The sequence below is a fragment of the Zalophus californianus genome, chromosome 13 (genome assembly GCF_009762305.2).
Source record: "Zalophus californianus isolate mZalCal1 chromosome 13, mZalCal1.pri.v2, whole genome shotgun sequence".
NCBI classification, from domain to species: Eukaryota; Metazoa; Chordata; class Mammalia; order Carnivora; family Otariidae; genus Zalophus; species Zalophus californianus.
In genome coordinates this window covers 14,164,948-14,184,850 of record NC_045607.1, presented here as the reverse complement: position 1 = coordinate 14,184,850, position 19,903 = coordinate 14,164,948, and the positions used below count along the sequence as shown (strand labels likewise).

Below are 19,903 nucleotides of genomic sequence, written 5' to 3'. Positions count from 1 at the left end.
AGGGATCTGCTGGGTTTGGAGACTCCACACGGGGTCGGGTGCCAGAGAGAGAAACGCTCGGTCACAGGCCGGGTGAGCACGGAGTGCGGCCGGAGACCGGGGAGACGGGAGTGACTGCTTTTCTCTGGGGGCGCACTGAGGAGCGGGTCCCCGAGTTCTCGGCTCCTCCGGGCGGAGATTGGGAGGCCACCATTTTCACCCTGGTCCTCCAAAGCTGTACCGAGGGCTTGCAGGGAACAAAAGCTCCTGAGAGCAAACCCGAGCAGCTTGCTTAGCCCGGACCGACAAGGGCGGGGCAATTCCGCCTCCGGCAAAGACATTTGGGAACCACGGCAACAGGCCCCTCCCCCAGAAGATCAGCACGAACAGCCAGCAAGCCCAGACCAAGTTTACCGATCAAGGAGAATGGGAGAACTCCAGCGCTAGGGGAATACTGCACATAGAATTCATGGTTTTACCATGATTCATTAGTTCATCAAAGTTAATTTTTTTAACTGTTTTATTTTTAATTTTTCTTTTCCCCTTTTTCAAACAACATCTTATCAATCCCTTCTTTTAAAAAACAACATTTTTAATTTTTCATTTTTAGAGTCATATTTTTATCCCTTCAGAGTAGTTACCCTTATTTTTGGCATATATATATATATAAGTTGTTCTCTCTTTAAAATTTTCAGATACAATTTTTTCTAACAGATCAAAATATACCCTAAATCACTAGTGTATGGCTTTGTTCTCTTCTCCTGCCTGATCACATTCTCTCCCTTTTTTCTTTTTTTTCTTTTTTTTTCTTTTTAATCTTCATCTTTCTTTTGAAAAAACAACTTATCTTATCAATTCCTTTTATAAAATCTTTTATAATTTTCATCTTTACAGTCCTCTTCCATCCCTTCATTGTAACAACCCTTATTTTGTACATATCTAACTTCCTTTAAAATTTTAGCAGGCACTTTCTTCTAACAGACCAAAATATGCCCAAAAGCTAGTGTGTGGCACTGGTCTATGCACTAGCCTGATCATATTTGATCATATTCTGGTTTTTTTTGTTTTGTTCTGTTTTTGTTTGTTTTTATCTTTTTCTTTTCCCTTTTTTCTTCTCTTCTTTCTTTCCCTTTCTTGTCCCCTGGTTTCAGGTCTTTTCTGATTTGCATGGAGTATATTTGCTGGAGACGTTGTTAACCTGTCAGCATTCTGTTGTCTCATTCATCTATTCTCCTCTGGACAAAATGACAAGACGAAAAAAATCACCTCAGCAAAAAGAACAAGAGGTAGTACCATCTGCCAGGGACCTACTCAATACGGACATTAGTACGATGTCGGACCTAGAGTTCAGAATCATGACTTTAAAGATACTAGCTGGGCTTGAAAAAGTGTGGAAGTTATTAGAGAAACCCCTTTCTGGAGGAATAAAAGAACTAAAATCTAACCAAGTCGAAATCAAAAAGGCTATTTATGAGGTGCAATCAAAATGGGGGCACTAACTGCTAGGATAAATAAGGCAGAAGAGAGAATCAGCGATATAGAAGACCAAATGATGGAAAATAAAGAGGCTGAGAAAAGAGAGATAAACAACTACAGGATCACGAGGGCAGAATTCGAGAGATAAGCGATACGATAAGATGAAACAACATTAGAATAATTGGGATCCCACAAGAAGAAGAAAGAGAGAGAGGGGCAGAAGGTATATTGGAGCAAATAATAGCAGAGAACTTCCCTAATGTGGGGAAGGAAACAGGTATCAAAATCCAGGAGGCACAGAGAACCCCTCTCAAAATCAATAATAATAGGTCAACACCCCGACATCTAATAGTAAAACTTACGAGTCTCAGAGGACAAAGAGAAAATCCTGAAAGAGCTCGGGAGAAGAGATATGTAACCTACAATGGTAGAAACATCAGATTGGCAACAGACCTATCTGCAGAGACCTGGCAGGCCAGAAAGGACTGGCATGGTATCTTCAGAGCACTAAACGAGAAAAATATGCAGGCAAGAATACTATATCCAGCTAGGATATCATTGAAAATAGAAGGAGAGATAAAAAGCTTCCAGAACAAACAAAAACTAAAGGAATTTGCAAACACAAAACCAGCCCTACAAGAAATATTGAAAGAGATCCTCTAAGCAAAAAGAGAGCCTAAAAGCAGCATAGATCAGAAAGGAACACAGACAATATACAGGAACAGTCACCTTACGGGCAATACAATGGCACTAAATTCAATCTTTCAGTAGTTACCCTGAATGTAAATGGGATAAATGCCCCAATCAAAAGACACAGGCTATCAGATTGGATTCAAAAACAAGACCCCATCCATATGCTGTCTGCAAAGAGACTCATTTTAGACCCAAAGACACCCCCAGATTGAAAGTGAGGGGGTGCAAAACCATTTACCATGCTAATGGACCACCAAAAGAAAGCTGGGGTGGCAATCCTTATATCAGACAAATTAGATTTTAAAACAAAGACTGTAATAAGAGATGACGAAGGACACTATATCCTACTTAAAGGGTCTATCCAACAAGAAGATCTAACAATTGTAAAATATCTATGCCCCGAACCATGGGAGCAGCCAATTATATAAGGCAATTAATAACAAAAGCGAAGAAAACACATTGACAGCAATACAATAATAGTGGGGGACTTTAACACCCCCCTGACTGAAATGGACAGATCATCTAAGCAAAAGATCAACAAGGAAATAAAGACTTTAAATGACAACACTGGACCAAATGGACTTTACAGACATATTCAGAACAATTCCATCCCAAAGAAACGGAATACACATTCTCTCTAGTGCCCATGGAACATTCTCCAGAATGGATCACATCCTAGGGCACAAATCAGGTCTCAACCGGTACCAAAAGACTGGGATCATTCCCTGCATATTTTCAGACCACAATGCTTTGAAACTAGAACCCAATCACAAGAGGAAAGTCGGAAAGAACTCAAATACGTGGAGGATAAAGAGCATCCTACTGAAGAATGAATGGGTCAACCAGGAAATTAAAGAAGAATTAAAAAAAATTCATGGAAAACCAATGAAAATGAAAACACAACTGTTCAAACTCTTTGGGATACAGCAAAGGCAGTCCTGAGAGGAAAGTATATAGCAATACAAGCCTTTCTCAAGAAACAAGAAAGGTCTCAAATACACAACCTAACCCTACACCTAAAGGAGCTGGAGAAAGAACAGCAAATAAAGCCTAAACCCAGGAGGAGAAGAGAAATCATAAAGATCAGAGCAGAAATCAATCAACTAGAAACCAAAGAACAGTAGAACAGATCAACGTAACTAGGAGCTGGTTCTTTGAAAGAATTAACAAGATTGATAAACCCTGGCCAGACTCAACAAAAAGAAAAGAGAAATGACCCAAATCAATAAAATCATGAATGAAAGAGGAGAGATCACAACCAACACAAAGAAATACAAACAATTCTAAGAACATATTATGAGCAACTCTATGCCAGCAAATTAGATAACCTGGAAGTAATGGGTGCATTCCTAGAGATGTATCAACTACCAAAATTAAACCAGGAAGAAATAGAAAACCTGAACAGACCTATAACCACTAAGGAAATTGAAGCAGTCATCAAAAATCTCCCAACAAACAAAAGCCCGGGGCCAGATGGCTTCCCAGGGGAATTCTATCAGATATTTAAAGAAGAATTAATACCTATTCTCCTGAAACTGTTCCAAAAAATAGAAATGGAAGGAAAACTTCCAAACTCATTTTATGAGGCCACCATTACCTGATCCCCAAACCAGACAAAGACCCCATCAAAAAGGAGAATTACAGACCAATATCCTTGATGAACATGGATGCCAAAAATTCTCACCAAAATACCTAGCCCATAGGATCCAACAGTACATTAAGAGGATTATTCACCACGACCAAGTGGGATTTATCCCTGGGCTGCAAGGCTGGTTCAACATCGTCAAATCAATCAACGTGATACAATACGTTAACAAAAGAAAGAACAAGAATCATATGATCCTCTCAATAGATGCAGCATTTGACAAAGTCCAGCATCCTTTCTTGATCAAAACTCTTCAGAGTATAGGGATACAGGGTACCTACCTCAATATCATAAAAGCCATCTATGAAAAACCTACAGCGAATATCACTCTCAATGGGGAAAAGCTGAGAGCTTTTCCCCTAAGGTCAGGAACACGGCAGGGATGTCCACTCTCACCACTGCTATTCAACATAGTTTTAGAAGTCCTAGCCACAGCAATCAGACGACAAAAAGAAATCAAAGGCATCCAAATCGGCAAAGAGGAAGTCAAATTCTCACTCTTGGCAGATGATATGATACTGTATGTGGAAAACCCAAAAGACTCCACCCCAAAACTGCTAGAACTCATACAGGAATTCAGTAAGGTAGCAGGATATAAATCAATGCACAGAAATCAGTGGCATTCCTATACACCAACAACAAGACAGAAGAGAGACAAATCAAGGAGTCGATCCCATTCACAATTGCACCCAAAACCATAAGATACCTAGGATTAAATTTAACCAAAGAGGCAAAGGATCTGTACTCAGAAAACTATAAAATACTCAGGAAGGAAACTGAAGAAGACACAAAGAAAAGGAAAAACGTTCCATGCTCATGGATTGGGAGTACCAACATTGTGAAGATGTCAATGCTACCTAGAGCAATCTACACATTCAATGCAATCCCCATCAAAATACCATCCACCTTTTTCAAAGAAATGGAACAAATAATCCTAAAATTTGTATGGAACCAGAAGAGACCCCGAATAGCCAGAGGAATGTTGAAAAAGAAAAGCAAAGCTGGCGGCATCACAATTCTGGACTTCCAACTCTATTACAAAGCTGTCATCATTAAGACAGTATGGTACTGGCACAAAAACAGACACATAGATCAATGGAACAGAATCGAGAGCCCAGAAATAGACCCTCAACTCTATGGTCAACTCATCTTTGACAAAGCAGGAAAGAATGTCCAATGGCAAAAAGACAGTCTCTTCAACAAATGGTGTTGGGAAAATTGGACAGCCACACACAGAAGAATGAAACTGGACCATTTCCTTACACCACACACAAAAATACTCCAAATGGTTGAAAGACCTAAACGTGCGACAGGAGTCCATCAAAATCCTAAAGGAGAACACAGGTAGCAACCTCCTCGACCTCAGCCGCAGCAACTTCTTCCTAGAAACATCACCAAAGGCAAGGTAAGCCAGGGCAAAAATGAACTATTGGGATTTCATCAAGATAAAAAGCTTCTGCACAGCAAAAGAAACAGTCCACAAAACCAAAAGACAACCGACAGAATGGGAGAACATATTTGCAAATGACATATCAGATAAAGGGCTAGTATCCAAAATCTATAAAGAACTTATGAAACTCAACACCCAAAGAACAAATAACCCAATCAAGAAATGGGCAGAAGACATGAACAGACATTTTTCCAAAGAAGACATCCAAATGGCCAACAGACACATGAAAAAGTGCTCAACATCGCTCGGCATCAGGAAAATCCAAATCAAAACCTCAATGAGATACCACCTCACACCCGTCAGAATGGCTAAAATGAACAAGTCAGGAAACGACAGATGTTGGCAGGGGATGTGGAGAAAGGGGAACCCTCCTACACTGTTGGTGGGAATGCAAGCTGGTGCAACCCTCTGGAAAACAGTATGGAGGTTCCTCAAACAGTTGAAAATAGAGCTACCCTACGATCCAACAATTGCACTACTGGGTATTTACCCCAAAGATACAAATGTAGGGATCCGAAGGGGTATGTGCACCCCAATGTTTATAGCAGCAGTGTCCACAATAGCCAAACTGTGGAAAGAGCCAAGATGTCCATCGACAGATGAATGGAGAAAGAAGATGTGGTATATATACACAATAGAATATTATGCAGCCATCAAAAGGAATGAGATCTTGCCATTTGCAACGACGTGGATGGAACTGGAGGGTGTTATGCTGAGTGAAATAAGTCAATCAGAGAAAGACATGTGTCATATGACCTCGCTGATATGAGGAATTCTTAATCTCAGGAAACAAACTGAGGGTTGCTGGAGTGGTGGGGGGTGGCAGGGATGGGGTGGCTGGGTGATAGACATTGGGGAGGGTATGTGCTATGGTGAGCGCTGTGAATTGTACAAGACTGATGAATCACGGATCTGTACTTCTGAAACAAATAATGCAATATATGTTAAGAAAAAAAAAAAGAAGAAGAAGGTAGCAGGAGGGGAAGAATGAAGGGGAATAAGTTGGAGGTGGAGACGAACCAATAGAGACGATGGACTCTGAAAAACAAACAGGGCTCTAGAGGGGAGGGGGGTGGGGGATGGGTTAGCCTGGTGGTGGGTATTAAAGAGGGCACATTCTGCGTGGAGCACTGGGTGTTATGCACAAACAATGAATAATGGAACACATCAAAAACTAATGATGTAATGTATGGTGATTAACATAACAATATAAAATTATTTAAAAAAGAAAAAAGATTACTATGTAGGGTTCCACGATTCACTGTTTGCATATAACACCCAGTGCTCCATGCAGAACGTGCCCTCTTTAATACCCATCACCAGGCTAACCCATCCCCCCACCCCCCTCCCCTCCAGAACCCTCAGTCCCTTTTTCAATATCCATAGTCTCTCATGGTTCATCTCCCCCTCCGATTACCCCCCTTCATTCTTCCCCTCCTGCTATCTTCTTTTTTTTTTTAACATAGAATGTATTATTTGTTTCAGAGGTACAGGTCTGTGATTCAACGGTCTTGCACAATTCACAGCGCTCACCATAGCACATACCTCCCCAATGTCTATCACCCAGCCACCCCATCCCTCCCACCCCCCACCACTCCAGCAACCCTCAGTTTATTTCCCGAGATTAAGAATTCCTCATATCAGTGAGGTCATATGATACACGTCTTTCTTTTTACACTGACTTATTTCGCTCAGCATAATACCCTCCAGTTCCATCCATGTCGTTCCAAATGGTAATAAAAAAAAAAAAATCAAAAAACTTTTCTATAAAGGGCCAGATAGTAAATATTTTACACTTTGTGGGCCACATGATCTCTGTCGTAATTACTCCACTCCACCACAGACAGTATGTAAATGAACAAGCATGGCTATGTTCCAATAAAACTTTATTTATGGGGAAAAAAAAAGATCACTATGGCTGCCCTATGGAGAATGGACAGTAGAGATGGCTGTGTTGCTGGCATCCATGCAAGAGATGGTGGCGGCTGGGGCCAAGAGGGATTTCCTAAGCAGAAGATTAGTGTTTCTCTGATCAATCAAATCCTGGTTACCCCAAGGAGTCTTTGTAAAAGGCTCCTCCAGAAAGTTCTCCAATGGCTCTAGCACTTACTAGATAAGGGAATGTCAAGTCCCCACATGTCAGCTCCCACTTCTTTAAAAAGAAGCTCACCAGGAGCAGCATGCAGAAAGCCGGTGTGAGGCTAAGATGAGACTGGGCACGCGATGCCCCATGTGTGTGCCAGGAGGGGGTGCAGACCACGGCTGGGCCTCCGGGAGGACCTGCGGAGCCATGACTCCACGGTCATGGGCTTTGGCAGTGCACCGTGAATGACAGCTGTACAGAGAACAAGATCAGGGCTGCAGGTTTAGGCTGGTGTGAGAAAACCTTTTCTAACACTACAACTGGCCAACCTGGTCCGGAAGCCTATGGAACAGATACCTCCAGGGCACAGGGAACTGAACCAGAGATGTCACAAGCTTGCCCGGCAGGCAGAAAATGCTTTCTTAAAAAACGTAACTAGGTCTACATTTTTAAAAAATCAAGAGATTCAGAATAGTTTGGGGGCTTCCACTGAAAGACTGGAAGGCTGGGAGCCACAAAGGTCAGCTGGGGCTGAGAAGCTCCAGCCCACCAGCAGGGGGCACACGTGCCCCAGCTGGCCCCATGCCCACTGCAGCCCACCAGACTTGCCCCGGCTCACGTCAACCCTGTGCAGTCCGAGGCAGTCCTCAGAGAGCTGCATCTTCGAACTCTGATGGAACATTCGGGACCTTGACACTGAGAAAACCCTCCCTCTCTCAAGCGCTGACTATGGTCACCTAACTCCTTGTGATAATTAACCAGAAGGGCCACTAGACAGGTGCCCCAAGAGGACAGGAGCTAGAAAAGTGTTGGACAGATGCCAGGGATTGGGGAAAGGTTGGCCTGCCTGAGCTCACAAAAACAGAACACTCCAGTCCTTTTTTAGCTGAAGAATGTCTATGAGGCTTAGTCCACCAACGATGTAAGAAATAGTAGGGTTCCTGGCTCTTGCGAAGAGTCATGGGCAAGGGTTAGCGGCTCCATTTCTCTACCTACACTGGAGGAGAACTGGACAGTTTTATTGAACACACACCACCCGCCTGCCATTTTCCTTAAACGGTGCACTTTCTTAATCCTCACGGCACCCGAGGAAGTGGTCAGAGAGACTGGGGCCCTGAGAGAGGAAGGCACGGCTCCTTCTGGCTCCAAAGCCCAAGCAGCTGTTACGATGGTCTGGAAAGAATGTGCAAGGGGGACAATCTCCTCCCGAAGGGTTAATGTTAAAAAATACAAATGTACTGAATGTTTCTCCTTTTTTGTTTTAAGGCAAACACCCTGAAGTATTCCCTCACATATGATGACTCCCAGCAGATACGATGAGAAGAGAACTGAAGTTCAAGCTCAACATAAAAACAGCGAGTCACGACTACAATGGCAGTTTTTAAGCTGTTGCAGGAACTGGAAGAGACTCCAGTAGGACTGAGTCCTCTCGCTGACAGGCAGACAGCCCTTCCCAGGGCTCCCAGGACCAATTTCAGAGGAAAGTTTTCTTTCTCTCTTTATAATGGGCTTGCACGAGGCTCTGCTGAAGTCCCCTCCCAGCCACTAGCACACAGCCTAATTACTTAATTGCATGACTGGCAAGATGCCTTCCAAGACATTTCAGGGGCTCGCTCAGCTAAATTACACAGCACCGCCATCTAAATCCATTTAGCAAAATGAGTTTGTTCTCCCCTCAAACTAGAGAGAAAAAGCAACGCCGGGGCCCCATGTCTACCTGGATTCCAGTAACAATGTGGCCTTCTCGTTGAAAAAAGGGGCAAGCATGTTCAGGAGCTCGCCATCTTCTAGACTCTGGTCTCCGGGGCAGCCAGGTTTGTGGGTTCCATCGTAGTCTAGAATACTGGAATCTGTGTGCTTCAAGTATCCGTTTTTGCAGCCCCCTTTGGAATAATCCTCCATGACCTGCAAATCAAGAGTATTTGGTCAAAATATGGACCTTGGAAGAGAGAAAGGGCGTACGTGGAGGAGAGGGAAAGAGACCAAGCGGGAATGAGCAGTGCAAGCAAGCTGGAGGGAAAAGGCAAGCGGGACAGGGCAGAGAGCGGGCTCTGGCTCGCAGGTCCACACAAGTGCCTTGCCGCTGGGCGGGCAGATGCTCCTGCAAGAGCACCGAGAGGTTCACACCACTTCTCCTCAACCCTCACTTCCCTCATCCACAAAATGGGGAGAGTAATGTCACCTCCCAAGGTGACCGTGAGAATCAAATGAGATGACTGACTCACCTAAGGCCCTGGCACAGTGTCCCGCCCACCATGTGCACACACACCACCACCACCCCCCACCCCCACCCCAGCCCACTCCTTGTGAGTGAGTTAAGAAGGGTGCGGAGGCCACACTACGAACGATGCTTCGGACATCTACTATCTATCTACCTCTTGCGATGTGTCCTCCTCCCCGTTATATATCAGAAAGGCGCCTTACTCTTTACAGAGACATCCTAATTAACATGACTTTGATTTGTCTCATTAGGAAAGTAGAGAGTTCCTAATTCCCAGGGAGATGTTATTTACGGATCCAATTTCTGGGGTCACTGAGGGCCCCAGAGGAGTGGTACCAAGGATACATCTAGTTAAAGCTTGTACTGGGCATGTCTTGAGGCGCTGCTATTAGCATTCTTTCCCCCCCTTTCCGAAGCTGTAAATGTCTTCTACCAGTCTATAAATAACTCCCCTTGACTGCGTTACTGCTGTGAAATACACACTATAGCCATCACACCCCTCTCTCACACTTGTAAAATGATTAAGATTTTTAAATGGAAGACAAGACCCATACAAATGAGCTGTTATTTATAGGGTCTTGTTTGCCACCAATCTAGTTATTAAATCCATCTAAATAAGTAACCTCCAAAAAAGGAAAAGTCTGGACTATCATAATACAAAGAGAGAGCATTTACTGAGCACTTGGCACATATCTTTCTATTTAAATATCACAAAAACTCCAGCAAGGACGGATTACTATCGTCACTGATGGAAAAACTCAGGCTTAGGGGTGAAGCAAGGCTTAACTGAGGTCACAAAGATAAAGACCAAGACTCAAAATCAGATCTAATTCAAAATCCCTCACTTTGAATGGCTTTGCTTTCCAAAACCACCTACATTTTAGTGATCTTGCATTCATGACCTCAAGAACTTAAACACCTTGAAGGTTACAAATGCCAAATGTGCAGCTTCCTCTGCCCCGCTGCATCCCAGTCTTTGGCTTCTTTCAACCTCGGAGAATGTTTGTCCCGAATGCCCGGTATCCATGTGACTGGAGGAACGTTCTCTGAAGGAGCCAAATTCTCAACAATGCCTCCATATGACACTAAGCTGGGTTCCAGGTCGGGAGACTGGACGGGGCCCCTGAGAAGAGGGTCCTTATACTGCAAATGATCCGGGACTGCACATCAGTCCGGAGACACGGGCTCATGTCCCAACTCGGCCACTGACTTACCCTGTGCCCTGGAGAAATCCCCTCCCCTCAGAGGTCTGTTTCCAATGCATAAAACGAATGGGTGGGGTTAGATCTCTAAAGATCTGACCAAGCCCAACATCCAGTGCCGGTTTCTCTCTTACGACAACCCTGTTTTTATTGGCAACTCCACGTCTTGCTGTTTCTCGACTGGCTCTACCACCACGTTTGTAACTCCCGAGAAGGAAGAGACCTAGCATCTCTGATCTCCCCTGACACCCAGCAGGCACTCGAGACAGGCAGAATGAAGAGAAGAGCCAGTGGATTCACTCTAAACTGGAAGACTGGCTTGGGCACAGAGGGGGAGGATGGAATTGGAGTTGACTGCCACGTTCCTACCTTGTCACTCTGCTCCAAATGCTGGTCACTCAGGAAACTATTCTCATCATCCTTTCCCGTTCTGGTCGTGTCTTCGTCCTCCTTGCTAGCCAGAAGCTACACGGAGCATGGAATGGTGTGAAAATGCAACCCAAAAAAGTGCTCAGCATGAATATGTATGAATAAGTCACTGATGTCTTTTTTTTTAAATGCAAAACAAAAAACAAACCAAAAAGGAGGCAGAAACGAATGCCAAAGCCAATGAAATAAAAATTAACCAAAGTTAGCGATGCTAGTTCTAGCAAATCACACACAGCTGCCTAGGATCGGGCATAACTGAAGGACAAAGTCCCCAAGAAATAACGAAAGCCACTTCCCCCTGCCCTCGCAAGGCCTTCCCTGAGCTGCTGTAAATTGATATGCTGTCTGTTGTGCGGCTGCCATTCCTGCCATGGCTAAATTCACTTTCAGATTATATAACAGTAACAAGATTTTGGAAAAAAGCTATTGATGGAATTGAAAATATCAAATAGCAAGAAGGCAGTAAATGAAATTTATGCTGTGCCCGATTTATGCATCACCTCTCCTATTTAGCACAGGACATAAACCTCTTTTTGGACTGTCACACATCTGAGATGGACAGTCCCAGCCACGCTGTCATCTTGCTGACAAAAAGTCCTCATCGCTAATGAGTATCGAGCTTGCCTAACGATAACTGTATGCTTTGGAAATGAAGAACAGTTTTCTATAAAGACTGCAGAAATCCTTAATGCTTTAAAGAAGTGCAAATCCCAAAGCTTCTGCATTGTGAGGATGGCCAGCACATGTTCTCAAGAGGGCCAGATTGCAGCTGGCTGGAAGGGCGAAAATTCTAGTCCTGGGGCACCTGGACTAAACCAAATAAAAACGGAGAGGAGGGGTGGCCACCCCCAGGGAGGTCATCAGTCCAAACCTCACCTCACCAATGAAACTGTAAGCTCTACACTAAAATGTCAAATCCACAAACAGTGCTGAGTCACTGGCAGGCCATGTTATACATACAAGATTTATAAGGCTGTCTCTGCAGTTTTATTTATGAATTCCTACATTTAGTCCATACTTTTCCCAGACCAACTTACATTTTTTCTGATGTTCCCTTTATAGGAAATCCTTATTTTGGAAGAAAGCAAACAAAACAAAGCAAACTGACTTCATGAAGTCACTTTATAGAAAACTTTCCAGGACCAGAACACATTCAACCTAACCATATCCAAATCTGCCATCGGGATCAAACAGGACAGATGACCTTACAAATCAGAGTTTCCCAAACGATCGAGCATTAAATAGGCTAGCGAAGGTGTGAACATGCTTACTAAGGCATAAAAGTTTCTACATATGGATGAGGAGCTCCTCTCCCTCTCTTGGCATCTTCCCTCATCATTAAAACATTCTCAAGTGATAGAGACCAACTAGGACTATCAAACTTGGTGGGAATACAAAAGGTTAGTTAGACTACTGTGGAAAAAGTACTGGCAATATCTTCTAAAATGAATAACCCTAAGGCCCAGGAATTCCACTCCAAGGTACTCATCAAGAAAAATGAAAACAGATGTCCCCGTAAAGATCTGTATGTGAATGTTCATATCTTTTATCATAGTATCTAAAACCCAAAACAATCCAAATGTACGTCAACAGCAGAATGAATAAACAAGTTTTAATATATTTACACAATGGAATACTACTGAGCAATAAAAAGGAACATGTTGTTGGCTCACATAACATGGATGAATCTCAAAAACAGTATGCTGAAAGAAGCTTTACACAAAAGAGAGTCTACATGATGACTGCATTTATGTGAAAGTCTAGTGCAGGCAAAACTAACACATGGGGGGACAGAAGAAGAAAAATGGCTGGGGGTAGCAGCGAGAATCGATGAGAAGGGACACGAGGGGTCTTGAGGAGGTGTGGGTTACAAAGGAACATACATTTGTAAAACTTAGTGAATACAGACTTACAATTTCTATATTTCAATATATGTAAACTTAACCTTAAAAGAAAAAAAAAACCATAAACATACACTGAAGTTAGGATACACGTGTGGAAGTTATTTCAGAGGAAGGAAGTGTACTGGTATTTGTAATTTACATTAAAATTTATCAAAAAGATAAGATGGAGTGACGATGGATAAGTGGGGCATGTTAACAGGAGAATCTAGATGGTGAGTATGTGGGTATTCACTGTCAGGTTCTTCTCTTTGCCGTGTTTAAATTTCTTCAGGATAAAATGCTGGGGGAAAGTCTCTCCCACCTTTTAAAAAACAAAACAACAACAACAGTCTCTCTCTGATTCTCCAACAGCTCTGGTCACTGAGCATTCTCTGCCTCTCTCCAAGCTTCTTAAAACAATTGTCTACCCCCACCTCCTGCAGTGTGGCTTTTGTCGCCAACACTCAAGAAACTGCACGTGAAACCCCAATGATCTTCTAATACAGGAGACAGAACACACATGGGCTTAGGGAAGAGGCACAGAGAAGCTCCTCCCCGGGCCTGTGGATAAAGGAAGGGCCCCCCATAAGTTAAGCTAAGCAAAACAGTGTTCACTCACACCATTCCAAGTTGAAATATCAAAAGTCAATCTTCGTTTCCAGAATCACCACCACACCACTACCCAAAACAGTGAAATAAAGATTTAACTTTCGTTTCTCTTTACGTCCGCTGACTTGGTCAAAATGAAAAGTAAACTCAATTTCCAGCAATGGCCAAGAAATTAAATGTGGACCCAGAGAAATGTCCCTCACTCCACATGAGTGAATGACTCAGTGGCAACTTCTCGGCCATCTTCTCCTGTCTTCTGAGAGTCCTTGGCCCTCGTAAACACCCCCTCCCGAAAACGCCGCTCCATAACGACTGCACTCTCCTGCTTCCACCCCAGCCTCCTGGGCTGTTCTTCTTTGATCCGCTTTGCTGGTTCCCCTTCCTACTCCAGGCAGAATTTCCCTCGACCTCAAAAGAGAAGGCCGGACCCCTGCCCTTGTGTTCCCTTAGCACTCTGCATTCTTCCTCCACAGCTCCCACCACCCCCAACACACACACACACACACACACACACACACACACACATACACTCTCTCTCTCTCTCTCTCTCTCTCTCTCTCTCTCTCTCTCTCTCTCTCTCTCTCTCTCTCGGTGGCAAGTACCGTCTGCCTCTCTGCATTCCACACTGGCTGGGGCAGTTCTAACATCAACGCCTGGTGCGCGCTAAAACACTGTTGAAAGACCAAACGAATGAACCAAGAGTCTTTCAAAATGAGAGCTGAGACCAAAAGGTTTTCAGCATTACCGCTGGTCTCGCGACTCCAGGGCGTTCCTCAGAGCAACAGAAGCTTATGAGAGATGCCGACGCTCGGGCCCCACGCCAGGCTCATGGAACCGGAATCTTCATTTTAACAAGATGCCCAGGAAAGTCACACGCACGTTAAACTTTAGAAGCACTGCCCCATGGTGTCATGGAAAGAACACTGAACAACGTCAGAAGAAGGTTCTAGTCCCAACTCTGCCACTAACTTACCAAAAAAATTAAATTAACTGTTTTACTGAGTGCCTACTACATGCCAGGCACTGGGCCAAGGGCTCTTTATAAATCATGTAAAATTCCTAACTTATGAAGTCAAACGCTTAGAAACCTCCTCCTTTTAATGAAATTCAATCTGCTTGTGACAAATTAAATTTTATTCTGCTACTAACAGCAGAATTTAACAAGCATCTCCTCCTTCTGAGTACCATGTCTGTCCTCTAGAGTCACACAAGGTCTATTTCTTATTCAACACGGCAGCCTTTCAAATACCTACATTCAATTAAATTATGCCCCTCAATCCCTGTTTTCCCTCCATGCCCCCAAAAAAAAAAAAATCTTGTTTTCTAGCTATTTCGAAAACTGATGACATAAGTAAATATTAAGAGAGACTAGCTCTTTCTGCACACTCACACATGTATCCCCTTAGCAGGGATAGTTTCACACATCACAGGGTTTGTGGTTTGCAAGGCTCACCCCTCTGACTGCAAGCTGTTCCAATCACTCCTGTACATCAATTCTCAACCACATTTTATAATTAATAACCAGTAAAGAAACATAAAGAAAGAGGAGCAAACTGATTAGAGATTATTTTAATGCCCTTTAAAAACCAAAGGACACCTGTCCTCAGTCTTGTTTGTTTGGTTGGTTTTGAAGTGCATCGCCCACATGCAGGGGTAAGCACTGTCCTCATCCAGCTGGAGGGAACCCATTCCAGGCAACCATTTTGAGGACAAACCTGACAAACTACATCAAGGGCCTCCTACTATTTATGCCTTCCGTCAAATTAAAAGTTGCAGGGGGAGGCTACATGAAAATAAATCATGTGCCTATTTTAAAGCTGTATCCATCTCTATCTGTACTTTTGACCTAGCCATTACATATCTGGGGATACAGTCTAGGGGAAAAAACACAACAAACCTAAATCCACAAAAAGATTTGTGTCCAAAGACATTCATCAGGTAATTTAAAGTAGTAAATCGCGGGTAACAATCTACATACCCAACAATAATGAGGCGGGTAGTTAAATTTCAGCGCATTCATAAGGTAAATCATAAGATAACATAAGATGCTATAACATAACAGCAATTAGAAAAAACAGGAAACAAAACCGTAAGTGCATTGTGGGCCTGCACATGTTTATATACACAGAGAAGGAAGGATTCCAAAATGTTAAATTAACTGTGTGTGTTTTAAAGTGACAGGATTGGGGTAATTTCTTTTCTCTACTTTAACCCAATGCTGTGGGCTGATTAAATACTGGAGAAAAATACTGAATTTTGAAAATACAAAATAGATTTGCTTTCCCCCCCTCCCTTTCTCTGATTTACAGGCTCTCAGGAGCAGGAACGGTGCCCAGCCCCCACTCTGCAAGTCCTGCTGTTCAGAAAAGGCTGCGGACAGCCTGGGCATTCCCCGGCCTCATCAAAGGAGAACCACACGCACACCCAGGGCACAGCAGCCTCCCCTCTTCGCCGTCCCACCCTCACCCAAGCGACCTCTCCTCCCTTAGCTCGAGATCACTGTGGGAACAGCTTCCTTCCCACGCCGATCTTCGGACCTTCCCACCCCTCCGGGGGAAGAAGGGAAACAGCTACACAGGACAAGGCTATTCAGAGGGAACTTCAAGTTGAAGTGCAATCTGACAAACGATTCAAATTGGAATTGGCCGGTGTGAAGATCTCAGAGTGGGAAGAGGAAAAAGCCTCTGTTCTCCCAAGGACATCATGGGACATTTAACTGATTTTTTTCAAAGGGCAAATGAACAAACTCGCCATTTACGACTCAAATGAAGTAGGTGAAGGATAAGCTGCTTATTAAAAATGCTGCCTTGGAGAAAACAAACCAAGAGACTTGTTTCTCCCTAAATGGACTGCAGATATTCTTAGTTTCCAAAATTATCTGGAGCCTGGGAGGCCAAGATCAGTAACATTCCCTCTCTCAAAGACAGCAGATGGCCAGAGCAGAGCATAAATACCTGTGAGCGGCTCCCCCTTTGAGGGTGGGAGGAGACAGCTTTAAGGCTGACAGATCTTTCCCCAGAACGTGGCAATGAGACCTCCTTTACCTGGCAAGCTAGGCTGAATTCAAGACAACCCTAACCGAGAAGCCTGAGGGGCCCAGGACCCAAGGACAAAAAGGCCCTCCTTTTTGGGGAGTAAGCGAACAGCTCCAGTCCTCTGAGAAAGGCTAACAGAGGCCCGAGGCCAGGCTCTGCCCATGAGGGAGTCATGGCTCAAGGGAGGAAACAAGCTCTTCCTCACTGGCACGACTTCAGGGCCCCCTGCTGTACACATGGGCCAAGAACGGAGAGTCGGAGACCGCACCCCACAAAGACGAGCACAGACCCAGAAGGGATTGGGCCAGATGAGGCTTCCCTCGTCTCTCCTGGGGTGGGAGGGCTAACTGGGTGGGCGAGTACATGAGCCCAGCAAACTACACGCCATTTTGTGGTCCTCGTGGAGACACCATGATTTAACCTTTCCTGGCTCTTTCGGACTTTCAAACGCCACCAGAAGAAAATTCCCGCGTCCCAAGGGCTCTGCTCGGACAGGCTGTCAACTCCCCGCCGCGTCCCCTGCACAAGGCAGAGTGCAGGAGTTCCCGGGTATGTGAGGGAAGGGATGACACACATCCGGTCAAATCTACCAGTCCCGAGGCCATGAGAGTGAGAAGAGGCACAAAACTCAGCAGATGAATTCTCATTTGTTTTACTCATTCTTACTCATTCATTTTTCAATGGATTCATTAAAGCTGCATCTACACCACCCAAATTACCTGGGTGATGTGGCAACTCTCCAGATCCCTCCGAGACCAAACCACTCATCCAGATGTGCCATCTGCAGCACAGATCCCAGGGCAGGACTCAGGAGTCAAAAGCTATCAAAACATATCCCGTGTGTCCATGCAGACATACCCCAAACTTTGAGGAAGGCTGCTGACCAACCAGGGCCCTCGAAAGCACATCCCGCAAATGGAGTTTTACCAGGGGCCTCCTCAGGATACATGCAGTCTGGAAACATCCGAGGGGAAGGCACCATTTTGTAGTTAGCACATAACACTACTGTTTCTCCTTACCTCAGACTGTTCTGTTGACTTAAGTCTGTCACCTCCCTGGAAACCCATGGAAGAGAGATCAAAAATGGTTTTCTTCAGGTACTGGTTGTCTGTATACAGTTCCTTCACCAGCTGTATCAGGTCACTGACCTGGGGGATGAGAGCAGAGAGAGAAGTGGCTGCCCACCAGCCGACCTTGGCTTCCCAGGGCCCAGGCCCTGCACACAGACCTTCCTACTGAGCAGGCTTCTCAGCACCACAATTACCAAGGATCTGGCAGCCTGACTCCAGTCTTCAGGGTGCGGTGAAAACAACACCAGCATGCCTGTATTCTAATCCCCTCCAAGGCAATCCCGGGCTAAGCCTCCACCTCCTCATCTGTGGCATGGGCCAATGTGGGAATTGGTCGGGATCACGGTCACAATGCACTGAGGTCCTTGGCACAGGCTACGTGCCCCGTCAATGACAGCTAGGACAACCTCCGCCTGGTACTTGAGGCCCCCTGGAGGACAAGCCCCCGAGACTGACATTTCTGAGACTGTGTCAGAGCCTCCTTTTAGAGCATTGACCTTCTTCTTTGTATACCTACCTAGCGATGTCAGTAATAATAATCATCTTCAATTACAAAGCAATTTATAGCTACTAAAATACTCCCACAAGCTTTAGTCATTCATTCCTTGCAAAAATCCTGAGGAGGTGGACAGGCTAGAATGACTATTCCTATTTTACAATGAGGAGCTGACATACAAAGAAGTTTACTGCCCAAGGCCCCACGGCTGGGGACGTCTGGGGAATTAAGTGACGTATAATGACGGTCAAAGTGCCTTGCCAAGTGGGAAAGGGCAGCTGCCTCCACAAAGGCGGAGCGGGCCTGCAGCTGAGGTCCCAGGGCTCCCGGTCCAGTGCTCCTCCTTAAGGCTTGGGTCTTGCTAGACCAGGTACATCAGCAATTAAGCAGATACCACCTTTGTTCCCTACAAGCTTCAAACCCCAATGGCTAGTAATCTTGCAGACTTAATGGAATGAGCATTAGCCCCTCCAACAGAGTGGGAAAGCTCCCCCTGACTACACACAGCAGATGTCCAGTACAGCAACACATGAAGACAAACTGGACCCAACTGTCGAGGTTGTAGTGAGAAGAACAAAACATTCTAGAAACACTAAGTGCCAACCACGTGAACTACTTCCTGCCCTGAGACATTGCCACAGGAGGTACTGTCAGCTGCTAGCATCATCCCCATTTTCTTCATCTTCAAAAACTGAGACACCTCAATGCTCCTTGCTCCACTCCTCCCCAAGATACTGAAATTTTTAATTCTCCTTTCTATTCCTTACTTGTAGTACCTTACTCCTACTTTCTCTCTCTCTCTGCAGAGAAGGCCCTCCACCTAGACAAACTCCTATTCATCCTTCAAAACCCACTTCAGGCCTCACTTCTGCTGAAAAGCTGCCTTTGATCAAGTGAGCACCCCCCAACCCCCAACAATTAACCTCTCCTCCTCTGCTACCTCTCCCCTGCACATCCACCTACTTCAGCAACCCCTGGACCCCACACTGCAAACACCTGTTTACACATCTGACCACTCTACCAGAATGTGAATTATTCCAAGGCAGAAACTGAATCTGTCATACATATATGATAACTGTATAATAAATCACAGTCTCCTCTGAGCTCACACTTCCTACTCTTACCAGTGGTTATCAGGATCTTGAAGTACTAAACCACTCTAATCACATCAACAACCTACAGACGGAGAAACCTGGTTTCCAGTTTTTAAAAAAAGATTTACTTATCAAATCTGGATCTTTATTCTTCCAGAAAGCACGTATTAACTCCCACTGTGTGTGGTAGGTACTGGAAAATCAAAAATAAGTAAGATACAATCACTAACTTGAAGATGCTCACAACCTGGCGGGGATACAGACAAATAACCAAATCATTAGAGATCAGTATGAGCATGACATCAATACAGTTAGGTACAAGAGGTGAGGAGAATGACCTGAGGGAGGGCCTGGAGAGCATCTGCTAGAGGAGATCAAGCATGGGCTGGTCCTCCAGTCTGAGAAGGAGGGTGTCAGGCACGGGGGAGGGCACACCAGGTAACAAACACAGAAGGAACAAAGAGCAAAGACAGGAAGGGAGAGAAGGAAAAAAGGAGAGGAAAGGGGCTTCCAGATTCTTACACGTCAGATCAGGAAC

The 19,903-nt window shown here is 44.6% G+C and overlaps 1 protein-coding gene across 1 annotated transcript in view; it reads right to left on the bottom strand.

Annotated features, from left to right (window-relative positions):
• The window catches only part of CDK5RAP2 (CDK5 regulatory subunit associated protein 2), a 176,367-nt gene that overhangs the window by 64,515 nt on the left and 91,949 nt on the right, over positions 1–19,903 (bottom strand). The window contains 3 exon segments of the mRNA XM_035723765.1: positions 9,044–9,231; positions 11,119–11,214; positions 17,725–17,853. Coding sequence (XP_035579658.1) covers positions 9,044–9,231; positions 11,119–11,214; positions 17,725–17,853 — 413 coding nt within the window.